Raw genomic sequence first — 21235 nt, 5'->3', positions numbered from 1 at the left:
TTTCTTCAAGGGCTGGATCAGCATTGTAGTTCTCCTCTGGGGGGTGGGGTGGGGCGGGATGGATGCCTCATGCAGCACCCTGCCAGCCAAAACAGGGCACAGGAGGTCCATGTGTGCCACCCCGCACCTTGTTTTCACCCTCCAAGGCCTCTTGCAGCACTCTGCCAGCCCAAAACAGGCCACACAGGCTGTTTTCGCCCTGTTTTCAGCCCATTTTTGGCCAGCAGAGTGCTGCAGGAGGCCACGGAAGGTGAAAACGAGGCGTGCGGGCACTGCAGGCCAGTCCTTTGATATTTCCAGGCCGGCCTTGCGAGCTGGATTTAAGCATCCCATGGGCCGAATGTGGTCCACAGGCCTTTGTCTGTTTGTCACCCCTGAATTAGAAGTCCTCCAAGGTCCCACCCAACACTCTTATTCTATTCCAAGGGGTCTCCAAACTTGGCCACTTTAAGACTTGTGGACTCCAACTCCCAAAATTCCTGCTGGGCAAGGAATTATGGGAGTCGAAGTCTAAAAATCTTAAAGATGGCAAGTTTGGAAATTTCTCTTCTCCCTCTCCTTCTCCCTCTCTCTTTCTCTCTTCTTTCTCTTCTCTTCTCTTAAGAAACAGAAGTGATGGATTTGTGCATGGTTGGCCTCAGATTGTCCTGCATCCTGAGCACAATGATATGAGACAGCTGGCTGGTGTAGCAATTTGAGACCTTTGGTATCAATCCTCTGCTTAAGACCAGTCCAATGCAGTGGGGTTTTGCAGACCACATATGTGAGCTTCAACCAATGATTTATTGAAGTTATACTTCCAACGAAAGCTGTCTTGTTATGGATCTGTAAAAACTGTGGAGGTTGAAGAAAAAATGCTATGTGTGCCGTATTAGATTTGGTGGAGAATTGACAAGCCCTGGCCACATGGAGGGAGGAGATGGGACAGAAGGCGACACATCAAACGATCCATTGGCTTTCTTGCAGAGAACATGGAGGGCACATTTCCACCCCGTAACATCTGTTGAGAGGCACTCTTGATGGACGGAAAACTTGGAAGCGGTTTTCCCAAGGCTGTGAAGCAGTTTTTGCAACCTTCCTCTGGTCTTTGTCCAAAATCTTATTTGTCTTCCTTCTTGTATCCAGAAACACCACATGCGCATGAATCTCCTTTAACATTTCTGGCCTTCACTTTAAGGGGGATCCTCCAAGGCTTAGTTTATCCTTCGTAGTAAGAAGCTGCTGACACAAAAGGAAATCTACAGCTTCCCGTGTCATGAAGACACCACTTGAGGGACTGTTCCATATTATATGCCATCAGACAGGCAGACCAAACTTTACAAATTACCCGTACGGGATGGTTAGTTTTTTTTCTCTCTCTCTCTCCTTTGCCGCCATCTGTTATGGGGTAGTAGAGGAAAAAGCAGTTCCCGATCACATCACGAGGCTTCTAATTTACCGTTAGCAAAGCATCCATCTGTATGACAAGATGGGTGTGCATATGAAAAAAAAATGAAAGGGAAGATCGTAGCAAGTGTGAGGGGGGGGGGGCTTATCCGTGCAGCCATACGAATAGAAAAATCTATCGTTGCTTTTGAAGTTCCAACAACAAACACTAAACATTCCCACAGACCCAAATATTTGCACCTCCTTTTTGCTGATATGTCTCCTGCATAGTTGGCGGGGGAACCTACCTTCAACAATATATTTCCCCGTAATCTCTCCTAATGTTCTGACCCACACCCTTTTCCAACACATCAAATACAATTCAAATAGAACAGAAACCTTGTAATGCCTTTGCAAAATAATTAGCTGTGATAAGCACAAGCCTTGCCAAACTGTGCAAAACTTGCTAAAAGATAACAGACAAGAAATAATTTGCAATACAAGAATCTTCAAATATAAACTCAGGATACTGGAATGTCCATGAGGCTGGGGTTTCAAAATGTCTTTGCCTTCTGCAAAGCATGTTCATTTCACAGCTGGCTTTTATCTTCTTGAAGGAGGGGCCATTACCTTGCAGCCTTACTCCCGAGTCACCCGTGCTGTTGCAGCTGCTCTTTCCTGCGAGCAATCCTGCATGCATGAGCACTTGGCACAGGCTCCTCGGGAACCTCCTCATCGCTGCTGCCAGCCCCCACAATCTCTGAAGGTCCTGGCCCCTCATCTGAGTCCTCACTCTCCTCAGCCATCCGCACCTGCTGCCGGCTAACCACAAAACCCAAATTATCCATTCTTTCTTGTACATGGCTCCCTTAAGACAAATGTTTTCGAGGGGATTTTTCCCCCTTTTGGGGTGTGTGTGTGTGTGTTACATTATTTATTTCGGTAGAGCGCAAAAATGAAGCGTGCAGGCTGAGGGATTGCTGCAATCCCGTTCATGATTATTTCAGAAAAAGAAAAGTGTGGTCAGGTTTCACTCAAATGTAAACTGAAGGCAATTTATCCCTATCTTGTTACATCCCCGAATCAGAGTGAATGTCTCAGTGCTCTTTTCAACAATAGCCCCCAGTGCACCGCTTACATTTTCTCACAAGAGCAGGTAAAAATAACTTGAGACTTGGGGGGTTTCCTGTGCTGAGTGAACTCAGTCTTTAATGCAGAACATTGGGATTCATTTAGCCCAGGATGGTAGACAGGGATTAACAGCGCGCTTCAAGCAGAAGGTTCTACCAGCCCATTTGAGAAAAACGAAAGACTGAACTGATGACTTCTACACGTCAAACACTTGCTCTATCCCTAAGCTAAGTCATCCCTCTCTGCCTTCAAAAGTTGTGGGTACTTCATCACTGGAGGGTTTTATGAAGAGACTGGACAGCCACTTGTCTGAAATGGTATAGGGTCTCCTGCTTGAGTGAGGGGTTGGACTAGAAGACCTCCAAGGTCCCTTCCAACTCTTTCACTCTACTCTACTCTACTCTACTCTACTCTACTCCATTCCACTCCACTCCACTCCATTCCACTCCATTCCTGTTTTCTACTCCACTCCACTCCACTATTCCATTCCATTCTGTTCCATTCCACTCCATCCCATTCCACTCCACTCCATTCCACTCTACTCCACTCTATTCCATTCCAGTTTTCTACTCCACTCTACTATTCCATTCCACTCCATCCCATTCCACTCCACTCCATTCCATTCCACTCTACTCCACTCTATTCCATTCCAGTTTTCAACTCCACTCCACTATTCCATTCCATTCCATTCCACTCCATCCCATTCCACCACTCCACTCCATTCCATTCCTGTTTTCTACTTCACTCCACTATTCCATCCCATTCCATCCCATTCCACCACTCCATTCCATTCCTGTTTTCTACTCCACCCCATTCCATTCCATGAAATCAAAATCTAGTATGATTTTTGCCAGATGTAACTTGTTGCTCTGTGCAGGTCAAGGGAAAACCCTACATTTCAATTTAGCAGACTTGAGACAGGAATCCTTAATTGGAGACAAGTTGTTCCAAGCCTGTCCTAGTGAAACAAGGACAGAGAAAGCTGCCATATTGTTATTAATTGAAGGGCATTTTATCCAACCAATAGGGCAGCTTACTAAGGTTTCTGGGAGAGTTCAGCTAACCTAGGAGGTCATTAAGGAGAAAGAGAAATGCAACTTGCCAAATATTATTCCACCTCTGTTCCTCTTTTACTTGTCAGATTATTCACGCTTTCTCTTTTATATGTTTTAAGGTTCATGTAGTTCTTAGACTATTTTTTTTCAGTTCAACTGATAACATTTTGGGATTTGGAAGCACCGTGCACAACACAAATGAATTTTCTTGGTAGATTGGCCACTGCTTTTTTAAAATTAAAAATGGAAAATCAAGAGTTGCAGTTCCATGATAATTGAAGATTTTTGTTGGAACTCAAAAGGAAGAATAATACTTCTTGGGGGAATGTATCTGAAAAAGATCCAGAGCAATAGTTATAGTGCTTTGTAGCTAAAGACGAGCAGTGTCAGGCTGATTAGCTTCATCTGATGTGACAGAAATTCCTAGCAGAGTTGTGCACTGCCCAAATATTAGTTATAATAAAACCTTTTCTTTAGGTATTTTTTTTTCTGTAATTCAGATGCAAAGGCCCTATGTGAATGTTAGATGTTTCCTTCTACCATTTATTTTATTCTCCATTGGGATGGATTCCTTCAGAAATTGAAAGCATGTTTTTGTATTTTACGGGTGATGAGATTCTCCTCATAAAAATAGGCAAGTTACAATCTCTTGAGTATGTCCTCACTCAGAAAAACAAAGCAATGTGGGTTATAGATTTAGCTTGCCTAAGTCCAAAAAAAGCAATGTGTCTGGCCAGTTTTAACCTCAGTTTTAACCTTTAACCTTAGCCTTAGTAAACTTTCAATAGCCTAGGTAATTTTAATAAACAACAACAACACAACAGACTTGAGAAGAGAAACCAGGAGAAGGAATGTTGAGTTAGATCTTTTCCTTCTAAGTGTTGCATTTAGGATTTCACATGAGTGAAAGGAAGTAGTTGGAATAGAACTGGATTGGCTCTTTGAATATAATTAAGAAGAGCCCAAAATTGGCCAAATATGCATTTACTTATTAAGAATATCAGTAATTGGCTCTGAATCGATTGTATGTATTTTTAGCTTTGCCTCAGCCAAAAGCAGCAACCAAAAGAACAAGAACAACAAAAGATTGCATATAAAGAATTAACTAGAAAGAAGAAATTGACAGGTGACATTTATGATTACATTTTGCCTCTGGATTTTCTTTCCTAGCTGGGGATTGTTCAGTTGCAATTCTATTATGATTATTCCACTACCCTCTTTGGCTGGGTCTTATGTTCTATGCAACACTTAAAGACACAGGCAACTAGACATAGGCAGAACATGGGCAGAACAGCTCAAATATAACATCATTCTCTTCCACATGGTTCAGTCTTCCATCAGATTGAGATTTCCATCAGATTTTTAATCCCATTACAACAGCGAAAGCTTTCTTTCCACAGAAGCCAAACAATGAATGTTTCATTGACAATATGGGATGTTCATGGACATTCTAGAACTTCACTCTAGTTCAGTACTGGAAACATCAGCAGCATCCAAATATACCAACCCATATTTCTCAACGTTGACAATCTAAAGATGTATGGACTTCAGTTCCCAGAATTCCCTGGCCAACATGTTAGCCAATATGTTGGCTGAGGAATTCTGGGAGTGGAAGTCAACACATCTTCAGGTTGCCACTGATTTAGATAAAGACATTAGAATTGGGCAGAACTATCCCTACAGCTGTTGGAGTCTGAGTTCGACCTCAGTTTGCTCCCTATCCTAATCTCTCCGGCAACATTGAATTGTTAAATAGGGCATGCAAAACCTTTGCCAGACCAATTCTTGAATACAGCTCATCCAGCTGGAACCCGCACTGTATATTGGACATTAACACGATTGAGCAACTTCAGAGGTATTTCTCAAGAAAAGTTTTCCACTCCTCCACTCACAATAGAATTTCCTATGCTTCCAGGCTCGAAATTCTGGACCTGGACAATCTGGAACTGCACCGCCTGTGGTCCAAACTAAGCATGTCTGCTACAACAAAATTGTTTGCTACAACGTCTTGCCTGTCAATGACTTCTTCAGCTTCAACCACAACAATACACGGGCAAACAACTGATACAAATTCAAAGTAAACCACTCCAAACTCGATTGCAGAAAATACGACTTCAGCAACAGAGTGGTCAATGCCTGGAATGCACTACCTGACTCTGTTGTTACAGCCTCAACCCCTCACAGCTTTAACCTCAAACTGTCTACCATGGACCTCACCCCATTCCTAAGTGGTCCTTAAAGGGGGCATGCATAAGCGCACCAATGTGCCTACCGTCCCTGTCTTACTCTCCCCATTTATCTGTATTTACTCCCTTTGTTTATGTTTATGTTCATACCTATACTTGTTATCTTGTACATGTTTGACAAACAAATAAAATAAATAAAATAAATACCACCTGAAGCAACTACATCATGATACCTATGGTAGGGCTGCTATCCCCTTTAATCATCTTATTTGTTTTCAGAACTCTGATATTCTTCTACTTTGTTCCTGCTTACCAAACCTTCACTGGGCATGATGCTGGTAAGATGAACAACTTCAAGATGAGCTGACTGAGACACCAGAGAATCTGATGAAAGAGAGATGATATGATCACAGATACCAGACAGCGTTTTACACTGTGGGAAAGGAGGGGAGAAAAAGAGAGAGAGAGAAAAAGAATTCAGCACAAAACATTGTAATGGAAGCACAAAGACTCACATCCAAACATTATCTGCCTGGTGTGCATCTATTTGAACCAGGAAAATTTCACAAATATTTTTTTCCCTCCACTTCCCTAATTATTATCAAGTTTGACATCATGGAAAGCTCCTCTTGTTTTGTTTTGCTTGCTGTTTTTCACCCCCTGAGTGTAATGTGTAAACTAAGCCATTGCAATTTTGGGATTGGGTTGATGGGTTAATCCAGCCAATTGGTTAACAAAACAAGCTTTAGAAATATGTGGTTCAAACTGCATTATGAAATCATCTGTTTGCTATCCTTTCATGGCATCTATAAGATAATCTCCTATCTCCTTCTGTTTATTAGTAGGTCTATATCTCTTTGCCTGGTCAGTTCTTCTGGTTCTTTCCCCCCCCAAAAAAACTTTTTATGAGCCCCACTTTTTGCAGCGTTCTCTGAATAGGATTTGAGCAAACTAGCACCAATGCCTTTAACAAATGTATCTAATCATGCAGTAGTTTGCACAATCCAGGGTCCCAAGTTGCTAGGGGATAAGTTGCTGAACATTGTTAGTATGCTAATTGACACATCATTCTTATTCTTCCTAGAAGAGTCATTTAAGTGAGGAACCATCCAGCAGGCACCACCAGGAGCAATTCTCACAGGGCTTATTGAACGATGCTTAAGAAATGAACAACTAAAACTAGGCTTATAGGCAATATCTTTGCCATCCTGGATAAAGCTAAAAGACTACCCATCTCAGCATGTTTCTCTTGTCCATAATATTCCAGAGCTGGTCCAGATTCAGCCTCTTTTTAATGCATTGAATAGCCTAGCATTTTCTTGGGCTATCTGTTCCACGGCAGAAGCTGCCTTGTTCTCCTCATTGTTCCATCACAGTGGATTGACACCATACTTAGGCATAGTGTTGGTGTTGTTGAGCAAGCTACAGCAGCATGACTAAATGCCAAAGGCGCACGCCACTCTGTTCCCTTCCCACCAAAGTGGTCGCTATTTTTCTACTTGCATTTTTACATGCTTTCGAACTGCTAGGTTGGCAGAAGCTTGGACAAGTAACGGGAGCTCACTCCATTACATGGTGTTAGGGATTCGAACCATTGAACTGCCGACCTTTCTGATCGACAAGCTCAGCATCTTAGCCACTGAGCCACCATGTCCCTCTTTCTGTACTGTATTATTATTCCCCAATATGGCTATCCATTGCTTGTTGGAAACTTACAGCAAAGGAGAAGCAAGCATCATTGTTCTAATTGGTTCTGTGACCAAACTGTCAATTTGTCCATTGTCAAACAGTTTTTCCTAATATTTCAGGAAAGCCTTTCCTTTTCTCTTATCAGTCAATATGTCCAAAGCTGAATTGATGCCTTAGACATTTTCCATTGTTTGCCTTTTCTTCCTGAATGTTGTGCAGAGGACTGCTTGCTAGGACATTTGAAACAGCACAAAACTGCCTTGTTCAGCATGAACATTTTGCGTTCTTCATTTGTTTTCTGAGAGGCATTCAAAGATTAACCTTTGACCAAAGGTACTTTAGGTATTAAATTTTGGCAGGAAAATTCATACATAATGAGAAGAAGGGGGTGGTTTTCTTCAGTGCAATTTGGCAAGGTACAAAATCAGGCCATATGCAGATTAGGCTCAAATGATCAAAGGTTAGCTTTGGGTTTATCGCTTTCATATCTTCATATAACTAGAATATGATATTTTCTGATTTCCTTTTGCTACCACATTGTAATTGCAATCTAAACCAACTCTTTGAGGTGTTATGGCACTCAGAAGACCAAGATACCTTTCGATGAAAACAAAAAACAAAAAACAAGAGAGAACTGTGGTGTCTAGGAGTAGGCTGCTGGAGTTATTCTGTTAACATAACATTAACGTTGTCCAAATTTGGGGGCAGTTTATGATTAGCCTGTAAATTTCAACTCTACTATCTGAAGTCTCAGAAGCAGCCCCAAATCATGCAGTCCTACCTTGACATAGTGATTAAAAATAAATAAATGGAATATACAACACTGATGAAAGAGTTATGCCTCACTCTGATAAAAAGAATGACCATTATTAAAGCAGAAAATTGATGCTAGCTATCTGCCTTCAGAACACAGACAAGCTTCTGCCCCTTCAGTCTAAAACTAAGAAAGAAATAGACGAAAGGTTTTGCTGCCCTAAATTGCATATATACAATGGTCTCATTTGTAAACTTGCTGGAATTCTTGTAGCATAGCCTTAAGCTTTCTTTTAATATATTAATGACAGTCCTGAGATTCTAGTTATCTGAATTAACTCTTTTCAGTCTAGACTACAAGGAGGGAAGTCCAACAGCCCCAGACAAGCGTAAAATAAAAAGTGGTTATAGAAGGAGCATCGATACCAACAGGCTCATATTCACATAATACATAGCACTTTGATAAATTCAATCTGAGTGTAAGCAGGAAGCATCCTTTTTAAAAAATGCTGATTACTGACCCCTTTTTGTAGAAAAAATTAAGCTCAGGTGGCTATCCATCAGTGACATTCCAGGTATGATAAGTGTCTACCAATATTTGCAATTGTAATCTTTAATTAAACAAAGGCTCGCGATGAATTTCATACATGTAATGCCATCATAATTAACATGATGTCTCTGCACATATTTTTTTTTAAAAATTCTATAAATAGTGGAAGGATTAGAATAATTGTTTTGGAGTGTTTTGGCAGTCAATATAGATTTATAAACTGAGTGTTCACAAAATGACATTCGCTATAGATAAGGCATTTTAGTTCCATCAAATGTTGCCCACTTTTGTACTAGATTATATTGGAGAAAAACTAACAATATTTGTATTACTACGAGTAGGAGAATATAAAGGGAGTACATTTTTCCCCCTATTCGGCATGGACTCATCTTCTTTCAGAAATGGCCATCATTTCCTTTACAAAGATAAGAGGTCAAAATCCAGCTGTTGATTTCTCAACGGTTTTCTTCCCATGCTCAAAAGATTTCTGAGATATTTACAATTGCCAACAATCTATGACTTCCTCAAAACTATACACACACGGTTCCTTCAGCCATATGTGCCAGCATCTTCCCTGGTCCTTAGGCAGAAAAGAGACATCAACATCCTGAAAACATGACACTAATGATCTGATAACTTTGGTAGCTTTCTGTGAGTAGGGTAGTATCTCTGCTCTACCCCACAGTTGGACTCCTCTCCCTGTCCCTTCCTCTCCTTCTCCCACACTCTCTCTCCCCTCCCTCTCGTCTCTCCCTCTCCTCTCCCTCCTCTTCTCTCCTCCCCTCCCTCTCCTCTCTCTCTCTGTCTCCCTCTCCCCTCCTCTCTCTCTCTCTCTCCCACTCCCTCTCCCACTCCCTCTCTCCTCTCCTCTCCCCTCCTCTCCCTCTCCTCCTTCCAGAATGTCCACTTCTCAGGTGAGATGGATGCAAATAGATTTTGAAGGACAAAGTCACGGCTGATGTACGTTGCATTAGTCACCTATTTGGGTTCGCTGCCTTGATTGTTTGGATCGCAACCTTAGGCCAAATTATTCTAAGTAAAACAAATTAAATTTAAAAAAATGTGAGAGGAATCGCTACCATCATTTTTTGGCTAAATAACTGCAATTCTAATGGGGCTTCCACATCAAAGGAACACCTTAAATCTCTTCTAAATCACATTAAGCCAGCAATCAATTCCCTGCATTCAGCATGTTTTTCTCGAAGCCAAATGTGTACAGCAGTACAGTCCTGATTTGCAAAATAATGATTTCCAATGAGGTAGACTGCACAAAGCATCAAGCGCACCCACCCCAAGCTACAATGGGCACTTACCACATGAAGAATTTTATTTTCTGTTTCATACACTGTGCAATCCTGTAAAAGAGAAAGGGGAGGGGAAGAATTCTTAAAACTTCCACAGAATTCTACTTTGTTCAGTTAGATTAGCTGCTCCTTGAAAAATAGCATGTTACTCTGCTTCAGATGACAATCCATTGGAGTGCTCCAATCTGATTCCATCTGCTAATAGAGAAATAAATCTATCTATTTATCGCATTTTGACACCGCCTATCTCTCCTAAGCTGGCAGTTTGTAATACAAACATAAAAAGTGGTATAAAACCATAGATACAACAAAGTTAAAATAGAGTTAAGAACAAAATTAAATTAAAACATTGCACCTTTTTAAAAAGCAGATCACATCACCAGCCACCCTCAGAACTGCATATCACTCTTTGACCCTCATGCCACTTGGCAAAGTGGGTCTTAATTCTTACTATTCCAAACTTAACATGACCAGTAAGTACTTGGAGTCAACTGCAATGCAGAGGTAGTTAGGTTAGAAAAAAACAAACCATAATTTTTAATGGCATGCAAAAATCTCTTAAAGATTATTTGCAACTTTCTGGAAAGAAGGTAAGAGAGAGAGAGAGAGAGAGAGACGGAGAGAGAGGGAGGGAGGGAGAGAGGGAGGGGAGAAGGAGAGGGAGAGGGAAAGGGAGAGGGAGGAACCCTATGCCAGCACATTACATTGAGTTAAACTCTTTCGGTTCTAAATTCCATTACGAAAGATGGTTAAACAAATATGTCAAAGGGGAACACCAATTTAACTTGCCTAAAAAATAATGCCAGCAAAAAATCTGTACATCAGAGATTTTTCTGCCATGTACATTCGAGTAAGCATCCATCCAGGACAATCTACATCCTGTTTTACCCTTTCTTACAAACAGTAATTATTTTCCCATTCTCTTTTATAGTCTTCTGTTGTTCGGCGTTGATTTACCCAGGAAGGCTACGACATCTTGAAAAGTGTAAATTTTATGTGTGTTTGCATTTTTGGTAAAGTGGTGCTAAATGTTTCCTCTGCACTTATTTTGACCCTTCCGTCCCCTTTCAGGTAGATGGGAAAAAGCAACTCCATGCCAAAGAGAGGTTCCAAGGAATTTTCATGACTGAGCGGCAGGTTTCTTGCTGTTACCTGAATTACAGGTTACTCAAGTACCAAGGATGAGAGCTCTGCTTTTTACTGAATTTGTTGTTCAGCCACCTGCAGGCTCTGTTGTTTATCAAGGCTCAGTTAAATTCCCAAGGAGCTTTCAAGAGAATAAAAAAGGGTAAATTTTTTCCTTTGCCCAGTCATGTTTGAGTCTAGAAATGAATTGGAGATGCACATCTCCATTTCATAGCCGAGGGAGCCAGCATTGTCCAAAGACATTTTTGTGGTCATGTGGCCAGCATGGCTATACACCAAAGGCACATGGAACATGGTTACCTTCTCCCACTAAAGCAAGATAAAGGAAAAGGTTCCTCTCACACATACATGCTAGTCGTTTCCAGCTCTAGAGGGTGGTGCTCATCTCCATTACAAAGCTGAAGAGCCAGAGCTCTCCGAAGACGTCTCCATGGTCATGTGGCCGGCATGACTAAACACCAAAGGCGCACGGAACGCTGTAACCTTCCGACCACAGTGGTCCCTATTTTTCTACTTGCCTTTTTTAACGTGCTTTCGAACGGCTAGGTTGGCAGAAGCTGGGACAAGTAACGGGAGCTCACCCCATTACGCAGCGCTAGGGATTCGAACCACTGAACTGCCGACCTTTCTGATCGACAAGCTCAGCGTCTCAGCCCCTGAGCCACTGTGTCCCCTCCCACCAAAGTAGTACCTGTTAATTTACTTGCATTTGCATGCTTTCAAACTGCTAGGTTGGCAGGAGCTGGAGCAAGGAACAGGAGTTCACCCCCATCGTGTGACACTTGGGTCCTGAATTGTCAACCTTCCGGTCAACAAGCCCAGCATTTTAGGCCACTACACTTCCATCAAGAAGATGACAGGGAGCAATTATGTCAATTTTGGTGAATGTACTTCACTCTTATCCTAGCCACAGAGTTACGCCACCACTTTATTTACCTATTCAGCCATGGGGTTAGTAAATAAATGCCAGCTGTTTTGTAAAAACGCTCATACAATCTTCTCCAAGGATTATGCATTGGCAGAAAGAGGTTAAGTACCCCCAACCTGCTACAGTTCTTGATCTACCCGTAAGACTTGCTTTGCTTCTTTTAAAGTTATTTTTTTTCTCCACCTTGAAGGAATCATCTCAGTTTGACTCCAGTAAATCAGGTCTGTCTGCAGACAAATTCAGTGAGAGGCAACAACTAAGCACAAATCCTGACGGTATAAAAGAGATAACAATGGCATTAGCATTTCTTTTTTGAGTGGGTGGGTGGGGAAGAACAGAATAGAACAGAATAGAATAACAGAGTTGGAAGGGACCTTGGAGGTCTTCAAGTCCAACCCCCTGCCTAGACAGGAAACCCTGCACCACTTCAGACAAATGGTTATCTAATCTCTTCTTAAAAACCTCCAGTGTTGGAGCATTTACAACTTCTGGAGGGCAAGTTGTTCCACTGATTAATTGTTCTCACTGCCAGGAAATGTCTCCTTAGTTCTAAGTTGCTTCTCTCCTTGATTAGTTTCCACCCATGGCTTCTTGTCCTGTCCCCAGGTGCTTTGGAGTATAGCTTGACTCCAGCGGTGGGATCTGACCAGCATAACAACTGGTTTCGGAGAGCACACACATGCACGTCAAATGTGTGCTGCACACATGCGCATGCTACTGGCTCCGGCAAGCATTTACCTTCTCCAGCTGATGAGCAGCACTCAGCTGTTCCACACAAAGCTGCTGAGGAGGAAAACACTAAAGGACAGCCTAGAGCAGGGATGTCCAACCTTGGCAACTTTAAGACTTGTGGACTTCAACTCCCAGAATTCCTCAGCCAGCAAAGCTGGCTGAGGAATTCTGGGAGTTGAAGTCCACAAGTCTTAAAGTTGCCAAGGTTGGACACCCCTGGCCTAGAGCCTGGGTGGGCAAGAGGGCCAAACAGCAGACCAAAAACCTCATTCCAAGCGAACCGGTTTGGTGTCAGCTGCTCTTCGGAACTACTGGTTCTATAGAACTGGACCAAACTGGTAGGATCAGTGGTGGTATTCAAATAATGATTTCTTCCAACAACCAATTCACCAAACTGCTCAGAAAGTTAACAACCGGTTCTCCCGAAGTGGTGCGAACTGGTGAATCCCACCCGCTTGATTCCCTCTTCTTTGTGGCAGCCCCTGAGATATCAGAACACTGCTAACCCTGAATAGACTTCTCCAGCACAAGACTTCTTCTGCAAAACATAGACTAATCTCAGAGGCTTTGAACTAACTACTGAGATGTTTGTGCTTCTAGGTCTGGGTCACACGAGCTTGTTTGATTTTGGGAACAGGGATTGTCCCACTTTAGAGAACCAGCTTGGTATAATGGTTAAGGGCCCTAGACTAGAAACCTGGGAGACGGTGAGGGTTTTTTTATTGGCAGTGGTTTTTATGATGGAGGATTTAAAACAAAAAGATTTTTATTTTTTAAGACAAACATATGCAAACAAAACATAAAAAACATAAGACCATCTTCCATTTTATATACATACAGCGTGTCAGTTGCTGACAAATCTTTTGTGCTATCCTTTCGTAGTCATCACTCACAATTTATGTAAATTCTCACATTGTCACTCTAACATATGCTTATATATTTATCAGTTATTAATCATTCATGACTAAACTATTTATTATGATGGACGATTTTAATGATGCTTTTTAATGTTTTATATTGTAAGCCAGCCAAGAGTTATTGGATACAAGATGGGTGCCAAATTGTCAGAGTATATTCATGAACTGGAATAGAGCTTGGTAACAAGGTCAGCCAATGAATAGGCATAGCAACTAAATCAGCCAATGAGGACTGCTTTGGAAACCGAAACTAGAATTAGCCTAGGCTGGAAACTGAAACCAAAAGTAGCTTAGGCGTGGCTCTTTGTTAAGCTCTGCAGCTATGTTGAGCTCTTGAGTTTGTCCATTGAAGATGAAACTAACTTGCTTGCTGAAGACTGGAGCTCTGCTCTGAACTTGCAATATGTTTCTGTTTGAGTTTGCTCCATGTTGGAGAAATCTACAACTGGTTTGTAAAATCTTATTATGTTTATAAAGACATTAAATGAAGAATCAGACATCTGTGTTTATTTTTCTGGCACTGAATTATCGCTGCGAAGCTCTCAATACAAATACATTTTATAAATAATGGATATTATTTTTATAACATCCATTAAATAAATGGATGGATGGATGGATTCTTATTTTTTTCTCTCCTAGTGTTGTGAAAAAGAAAGCTTGGAAGATGAGGAAGAGGATGTAAAAACCGTTTCTATTCACATCACTATTTTAGGGCACTTGCTGTATCCTTCCCATTATTCCTTATGCCAATGTTCAACAATTGTTTTCTGAAAGAAACAATGACACTGGAATACACCACACGGTGCAAGTCCACATGGAATCTGTTCAAAGACAGGGTCATGCTTGCATGGCAGACAATCTTATCAATATATTCTGGTTGGGTTTTTAAAAAATATTTGTCTTAGCTACAGTTTCCCCCATGGGCTGTCTCTCACCAACACGTGAGCATGCATGGATGCACACAAACACGGACAAGTCAGACGTCAGCTACAGGCAGAAATGGCCGCAGTGTGTATGTGGCTTTGTTTGCTCAGTTGTAAACCTCCTTGCAGGGAGACTTAGTGAGAAAGGCAAACATGAGCTGGGGGTGTGTGGAAGAAACAGACAGAGGGGGAGAGAGAGGGGGAAAGAGGGAAGGAGAGGGAGGAAGAGAGGGAAGAAGAGAGGGGGTGGGAGGCAGAAGGTGAGAGAAGAAGGAGGAGGGAGGGAGAGGGTGAGAGGAAAAGGGAGGGAGAGAGGGGGAAAGAGGAAGGGAGAGGGAGGGAGAGGTAAGGAAGAAGAGAGAAGGTGTGGGAGGAAGAGGGAGGGAGGGAGAGGGAGGAAGAGAGGGAGGGGAAAGGGAAAGATGGAGGGAGAGAGGGAGGAAGAGGGAAAGAGGGAAGGGAGAGAAGGAGAGAGAGGGGAAGGGAGAAAGAAAAGGTTTTCAAATGGCATTTGGTCAAGGGGATTATGTGAAAAATAGGAAACAAAGGAAGGATCTCGCTCATAAGAACCTTCAATTTAAAATAAGGTGTCTGTAGAAGTATCTTTGATGTGCATTAGCATAATTGTGAGAAAAGTTCGGGGCATTACTGCTTTCATTCTAGTCCCAAAGGCATATTTTCTGATGCTTTAGTTGGAGTCAGAAAGTGACAGCCAACATCACTTATGCACAATTTCACCTATTGTGTGTTTACTGAAAATCTATTCCTGACTGTGTTTCCCTTTGTTCTGTGGGAGGGAACCAGAAGATCAACTGAAATATAGACTTGATTGTCCATCAGTTTGCTTCATAATCCTGCCTTTTGAGCAAGATAAAGCCGCCTTGAGTCGCTGTGGGCAGCAATATAAATTCAATAAATAAATTCAATAAATAAGATAAAAAAGGCTGGTTTTCCATTAGATGTCTCCCAAGGCTGGGAGTTCAGACCAGCTCTTGGTTAAAGAGTTAAGCTCAATGCTGAAGGAGAGAGTTAAATTTCAAGCCATTCTTAGCTTCACACTCCTCTTGGAGATCAGAAATGATCCTACTGACTCTTGATGATGGGAAATCAACAGTGAATGTATCATTTATTGAAGATAAATTGGATCAAGCCAAGACATCATTTAATCAATGTTCTATGCCAAGAAGCAATTTGCTATTACTTTCTCTTAGATGTGTTTTCTACTTAGCCTAGAATTGCTACTTATCCCAGAATTCCTTGGTGGTTCCCATCCAAGTAATAAATTACCAGATCCAAACTTAATTTCTGATCATATATAAGGCTGGCCAACTGAGAGGTTGCTGCACATATTAACATCTAAAATCTTGATGGAATTGATGGAATCCCATGCTAGTGTGCTGGATACACCCTATACCTGAAGACAGTTTTTTATAACCATGGTTGCTTGATGAAACCATACTACCCAGGCTTGTTGGCAACACAAAGCCATAATGCATGATTTGCAAGCAACAATGGTTGGGTTTATATAGCACATGAAACCAAAACAAAAATCATATTATGGTTCAACACAATGTGGGGACACAGCCCAGAGGGAGGAAAACCAACTTCTTCAGCACAAGATGCAAAACATAGACTAATTAAAAGATGTTGACAACTCCGCCATCCTGAATAAGAGGCAATAAGAGGCAATTGCACCCTCAGTCTTTTGGGAGGGGCTGAGAAAAGTTTTAGATGGCCATTGAAGGCCACGAAAGACATGATAGAGATTTTATCATTGGGGCCACAATCCAAATGAAGAGCTTCTGACACCTTCCAAAAATGTCATTTAGAAACACATGAGGGGCAATGTAATCTACCTTGGGAGGTCTGCAGCATCTCCATTGCAGAGGGTCTAAGCTTATGTTGACAGGTAGTTCTTGACTTACAACAATTTGTTTAGTGACCGTGCAAAGTTACAACAGCACTGAAAAATGGGACTTATGACCGTTTCCCCACAGTTACCACCTTTGCAGCAACCCCATAACCATGCGATCAAAATTCAGATGCTTGGCAACTGGTTCGTATTTATGACCATTGCTGTGTCCCAAGCTCATGGGATCCTCTTTTCTCATAAGCTGTTCTGGCCAAGGCTTCCCGAGACTGTAATTAAGCACACACTTAGTTAAAACAAATCTTGTTTTATTTCAACGCTGGGAATTATGTTCCTACCCAGCCTGTAATGAGTCCCAAACAGTCCCTCGAGATAAGCACCCACCTTTCTCTCCTTTGAATTGCTGCCAACAACTAAAGTGCTAAATGAATTATAAAAATAAAACCAACCAAAGTACAAAGTCCACATAGAGCTTCAAGGATTAAGTGTGAGGGCTAATTATAAAGCCATTTGTTCAGGGTTGTTATACCTTCAAATAGTTGCTAAACCAATGGTTGCAAATTGAGGATTATCTGTAAAACTAAATAGCAATAGCATTTTGACTTTACAGTGCTTTACAGCCCTCTCTAACTGGTTTACAGAGTCAGCATGTTGCCCGCCAACAATCTAGGTCCCCAGTTTACCTATCTCGGAAGGATGGAAGGCTGAGGCAACCTTGAGTCTATGAGCATCAAACTGCTGGCAATTGGCAGTCAGCAGAATTAGCCTGCAATATTGCATTCTAACCACTGCCACCACCACGGGTCTAGAATATACAGTACTAGAATCTTGTGACTTGTCCATGGTGCTGAACTATGCTTCCCATTACCATAATGTAGTTGGTTTGTTTTGGATTAGCCAAGTCATAGTGCTTTTTAAATAATGTTTAAGTGATGCATGGGTGTTTTGTGTGAATTAAACCCAGCTATTATGGCTTAATCAAATCATGGTTAAGTAAACCAGTGTTCCATCTTTCCTTACAGATCAATGAATCTTCTGGCAAATTGACTAGAACTGCCTTTGGAGAGTCTTCCTACACATTCAGATTCTTCCCATATGTCCATACATGTAAAATTGCAAAGTATTTTTCATATATGAGCCGTTCTACCAGTTTCAGACCTGGATATCCAAAAGTGGTCATAATGGGACACAGGGACCTCTTTCTGATGTGGGCAAACCCAACTCTGTTTCTCTATAGCTTGTATAGGGGAAAGGGACACCAACGCCCAAAACAAACCATTACTTTTTATTGTTTGGGGTATTTGCACAGTGTACAATAAAATACAGAATGTTTGGCTTAAATTGGGTGAGTTCTCTACCCTAGAAAATATTCCCTAACATAAAATACATCCCCACATTTTTCCATTTTGCAGAAATTCCCCAAAAAAGGCAAATAGATCACACCTGGATGTAAATCCCCAGGACTAGTAATAAAGCCAAATAAACAGGTAAGCAAATGAATCAGATGTATTCTTTAGCTGATGAATGAAATGGAATCAAATCTCCAGTTCTCCTTTTTTTTCTTTTAATTTTACCAATGATGGCATTCCTTCCTTATTATAAGATTCTCTCTCTCTCTCTCCCTCTCTCCTCCCTCCTCCCTCCCTCCCTCCCTCCCTCCCTCTTTCTTTCTTTCTTTCTTTCTTTCTTTCTTTCTTTCTTTCTTTCTTTCTTTCTTTCTTTCTTTTTGCCAGAAATACAATTATTAAGGGGGAAATGACTTGTCTCCCCAAGCAATTACAAAACATTCCTGGTAGCAATTTATCTGCTTCCAGGCTAACGTTGAACATGATTTCCCTTACAGCTCTCGATTTAACTTCCATTCCCCCTGTTTTAAAAGGCTCCTTAAAACAGTCAGTTGGCTTCCAACAGGATGATGAGCTCTGATATAATTGCACAGTGACCGGGAGGCAATCACAGATGGATGCTGAACTTGGCTGTATGGGAATGAACTAATTAACAAAAATCCCCTACCCCCTGCTGATCCCCACCTCCAAGCCTCCTCTTTTGTATTTTAATGAAAATGCGTTTTATAAAGAAAAAAACAAAACTTTTTCAGATGGTGTTTGAGCTTCAAAACAGACATCTTTGGTATCAGATTTTTTTCAGATGCCTTCTGAGTCTCACAACAGCCATTCTCTATAATGAAGTTTCATCCGATGAGTTTTGTTTTTTTAATTGAAGAAATGCATCAATTTAACATTGGAGGTTCTTTTTTCGCTCATACACAATGTGACTTCCTTCTCAATCCACCTTAGACCCATGCTTTCAAATATGAGTAGATGCTTATGGTTGGAAAACCCTGAGTTTCTTTTGTTGTTATTAATCTGCTCCTGTAAAACATCTGAGCGGGGGTTAATTTGAGCAGTGGCAGAATTATTTTGAAACAGAGCTGACTCAACGGCCACATTACTTACTTCAAAGCCTTGTTTCTCATTAGCAGCTTGCAAATGCTAAAATCTAAAACTGTACGAGGGGCACCAAGTTCATTTCAACTGCTACCTTTTCTTCTGCCTCTTCTTTTCCTACTAATAGAATAGAATAACAGAGTTGGAAGGGACCTTGGAGGTCTTCTAGTCCAGGGGTCACCAACCTTTTGGACCTCAGGGACCACCAAACTCATAATTTTAAATCCCGCAGACCAGAGTCCCTGGGAAAATCCCCCAAAAAGTCTGCAGGAAAATTCCCCACCCCGTTTTCCTACTGATCGACTATTCTTTATTTGGGATCGCAGGATACCGTCTCCAGCTCCGTTCTCAGGGGGACAGAGAGAAAGACTTTTGACTTCATGCAAGGAAAGCAGCAGAAGCAGCAGAAGTCTTTCTTTCTCTCCCCCAAACTCCACCAGAAATAAGTTTTTGTGAGACTTGTCGTGCCCAGCATAGCCTCTTGGAGCAGGATGCCTTTCAGGGTCCCAAAGACTCATTTCTGGTGGAGTTTGAGGGAGAGAAAGAAAGACTTTTGCTGCTTTCCTTGCATGCAGCCAAAAGCAGAAGAAGAAAGAAACAGAAAGAAGCAGCCTGGTGGCCAGGCCAGATGCATAGGGCGAGTGGGGCAAGTTCCCTCTCTCCACCCTTTCCCCCCTCCCCTCACTACTTCGTGTTGTTCACAATGCAAGTGACATAAATCTCATGTTCCCATGGGCCATGTAGGTGGAGCAGCCTTGTGTTCCCGCGCAGCCTGGATTAATTGCTTTGGGAGTGACATTTCTCTGTGGACCACCAAATTTTTCTCGTGGACCACCAGTGGTCCCCGGCCCACTGATTGTTGATCACTGTTCTAGTCCAACTCCCTGCTCAAGGAGGAAACCCTATACCCTTTCAGACAAATGGTTGTTCAATCTCCAATTTTGGTCATCACAGTATAAAAATGATGTTGAGACTCTAGGAAGAGTACAGAGAAGAGCAACCAAGATGATTAGGAGACTGGAGGCTAAAACATATGAAGAACGGTTGCAGGAACTGGGCTCGGCTAGTCTAGTGAAGAGAAGGACCAGAGGAGACAGGATAGCAGTCTTCCAATATTGGAGGGGCTGCCACAGAGAGGAAGGGGTCAAGTTGTTTTCCAAAGCACCCAAAGGCCAGACAAGGAATAATGGATGGAAACTGATGAGGAGAGATTCAACCTGGAAATAAGACAGTGAGAACAATCCACCCATGGAACAGAAGTTGCCTTTGGAAGTTGTGGCAGCTTCATCACTGGAGGCTTTCAAGAAGAGATTGGATTGCCATTTGTCAGGGTCTGCTTGGGTGGAGGATTGGACTAGATGACCTACAAGATCCCTTCCAACTCTGTTAATCTGTATCTGTATCTCTTCTTAAAAACGTTCAGTGCTGGAGCATTCACAATTTCTGGAGACAAGCTTTTCCACTGATTAATTGTTCTGTCAGGAAATTTCTCCTTAGTTCTAAGCTGCTTCTCTCCTTGATTAGTTTCAACCCATGGCTTCTTGTTCTGCCCTCAAGGGCTTTGGAGAATAGCTTGAGACTCTCTTCTTTGTGGCAGCCCCTGAGATTTCGGAAGACTGCCATTATGTCACCCCTAGTCCTTCTTTTCATCAAACTAGACATACCCATTTCCTGCAACCATTCATCATATGTTTTAGCCTCCAGCCCCCTAATCATCTTTGTTGCTCTTCTCTGCACTCTTCCTAGAGTCTCAGCATCTTTTTTTTTACATCGTGGCAACCAAAGCTGGATGCAGTATTCCAAGTGTGGTCTTAATGGCATCATCTAAGTAAAATGGAGATGCGAGTATCCGAGGTTTAGTTCCACAGAATGAAGGCAACTTTCAAATGGTTGTGGTAGGAATCATTAAGTACATGTGGAAATCAATCCTGTAATGGGCCTCATCTTCTAAAGATCAGAACCCATTGGACCATTAAATCCAGAGCTGAAAATTACCTACTGGCTCTGACTGTTTCTCACCACTGCTAATGATACATATCTTCAACTCAGGGAAAGTTCTGTCAACTAAGGCCAGCTGCTGTGTTTTCTTGGAATCACATACTGTGTTAACTAGTTTTGCATTTATTCTACAACCGGGAAATAAAATATTCTAAGAGTTTCAGAGGTGGCAAGAGTTAAGGAAAAATATTTGCAGCCCTTCAAGAAGTTGCAGAAATTACTACCTTGGAGACACTTATAA

The 21235-nt window shown here is 41.8% G+C and overlaps 1 protein-coding gene across 4 annotated transcripts in view; it reads right to left on the bottom strand.

Annotated features, from left to right (window-relative positions):
• LOC113416601 (connector enhancer of kinase suppressor of ras 2-like) overlaps positions 1-21235 on the bottom strand; it is a 357297-nt gene that overhangs the window by 151743 nt on the left and 184319 nt on the right. For all 4 annotated transcript variants that reach the window (XM_087972082.1, XM_087972080.1, XM_087972083.1 and 1 more), the window contains exons 5-6: positions 10043-10084; positions 6051-6170 (exon numbers count right to left, since the gene is read on the bottom strand). In XM_087972082.1, the coding sequence (XP_087828208.1) occupies positions 6051-6170; positions 10043-10084 (162 nt within the window). The remainder of the gene's footprint in view (positions 1-6050; positions 6171-10042; positions 10085-21235) is intronic.

The sequence above is a fragment of the Notechis scutatus genome, chromosome 10 (assembly GCF_049901735.1).
Source record: "Notechis scutatus isolate UNSWTSFEM ecotype Mainland chromosome 10, rNotScu1.2, whole genome shotgun sequence".
Classification (NCBI taxonomy): domain Eukaryota; kingdom Metazoa; phylum Chordata; class Lepidosauria; order Squamata; family Elapidae; genus Notechis; species Notechis scutatus.
The sequence above is the reverse complement of the archived record's forward strand: the minus strand, read 5'-3'. Positions and strand labels throughout refer to the sequence as shown.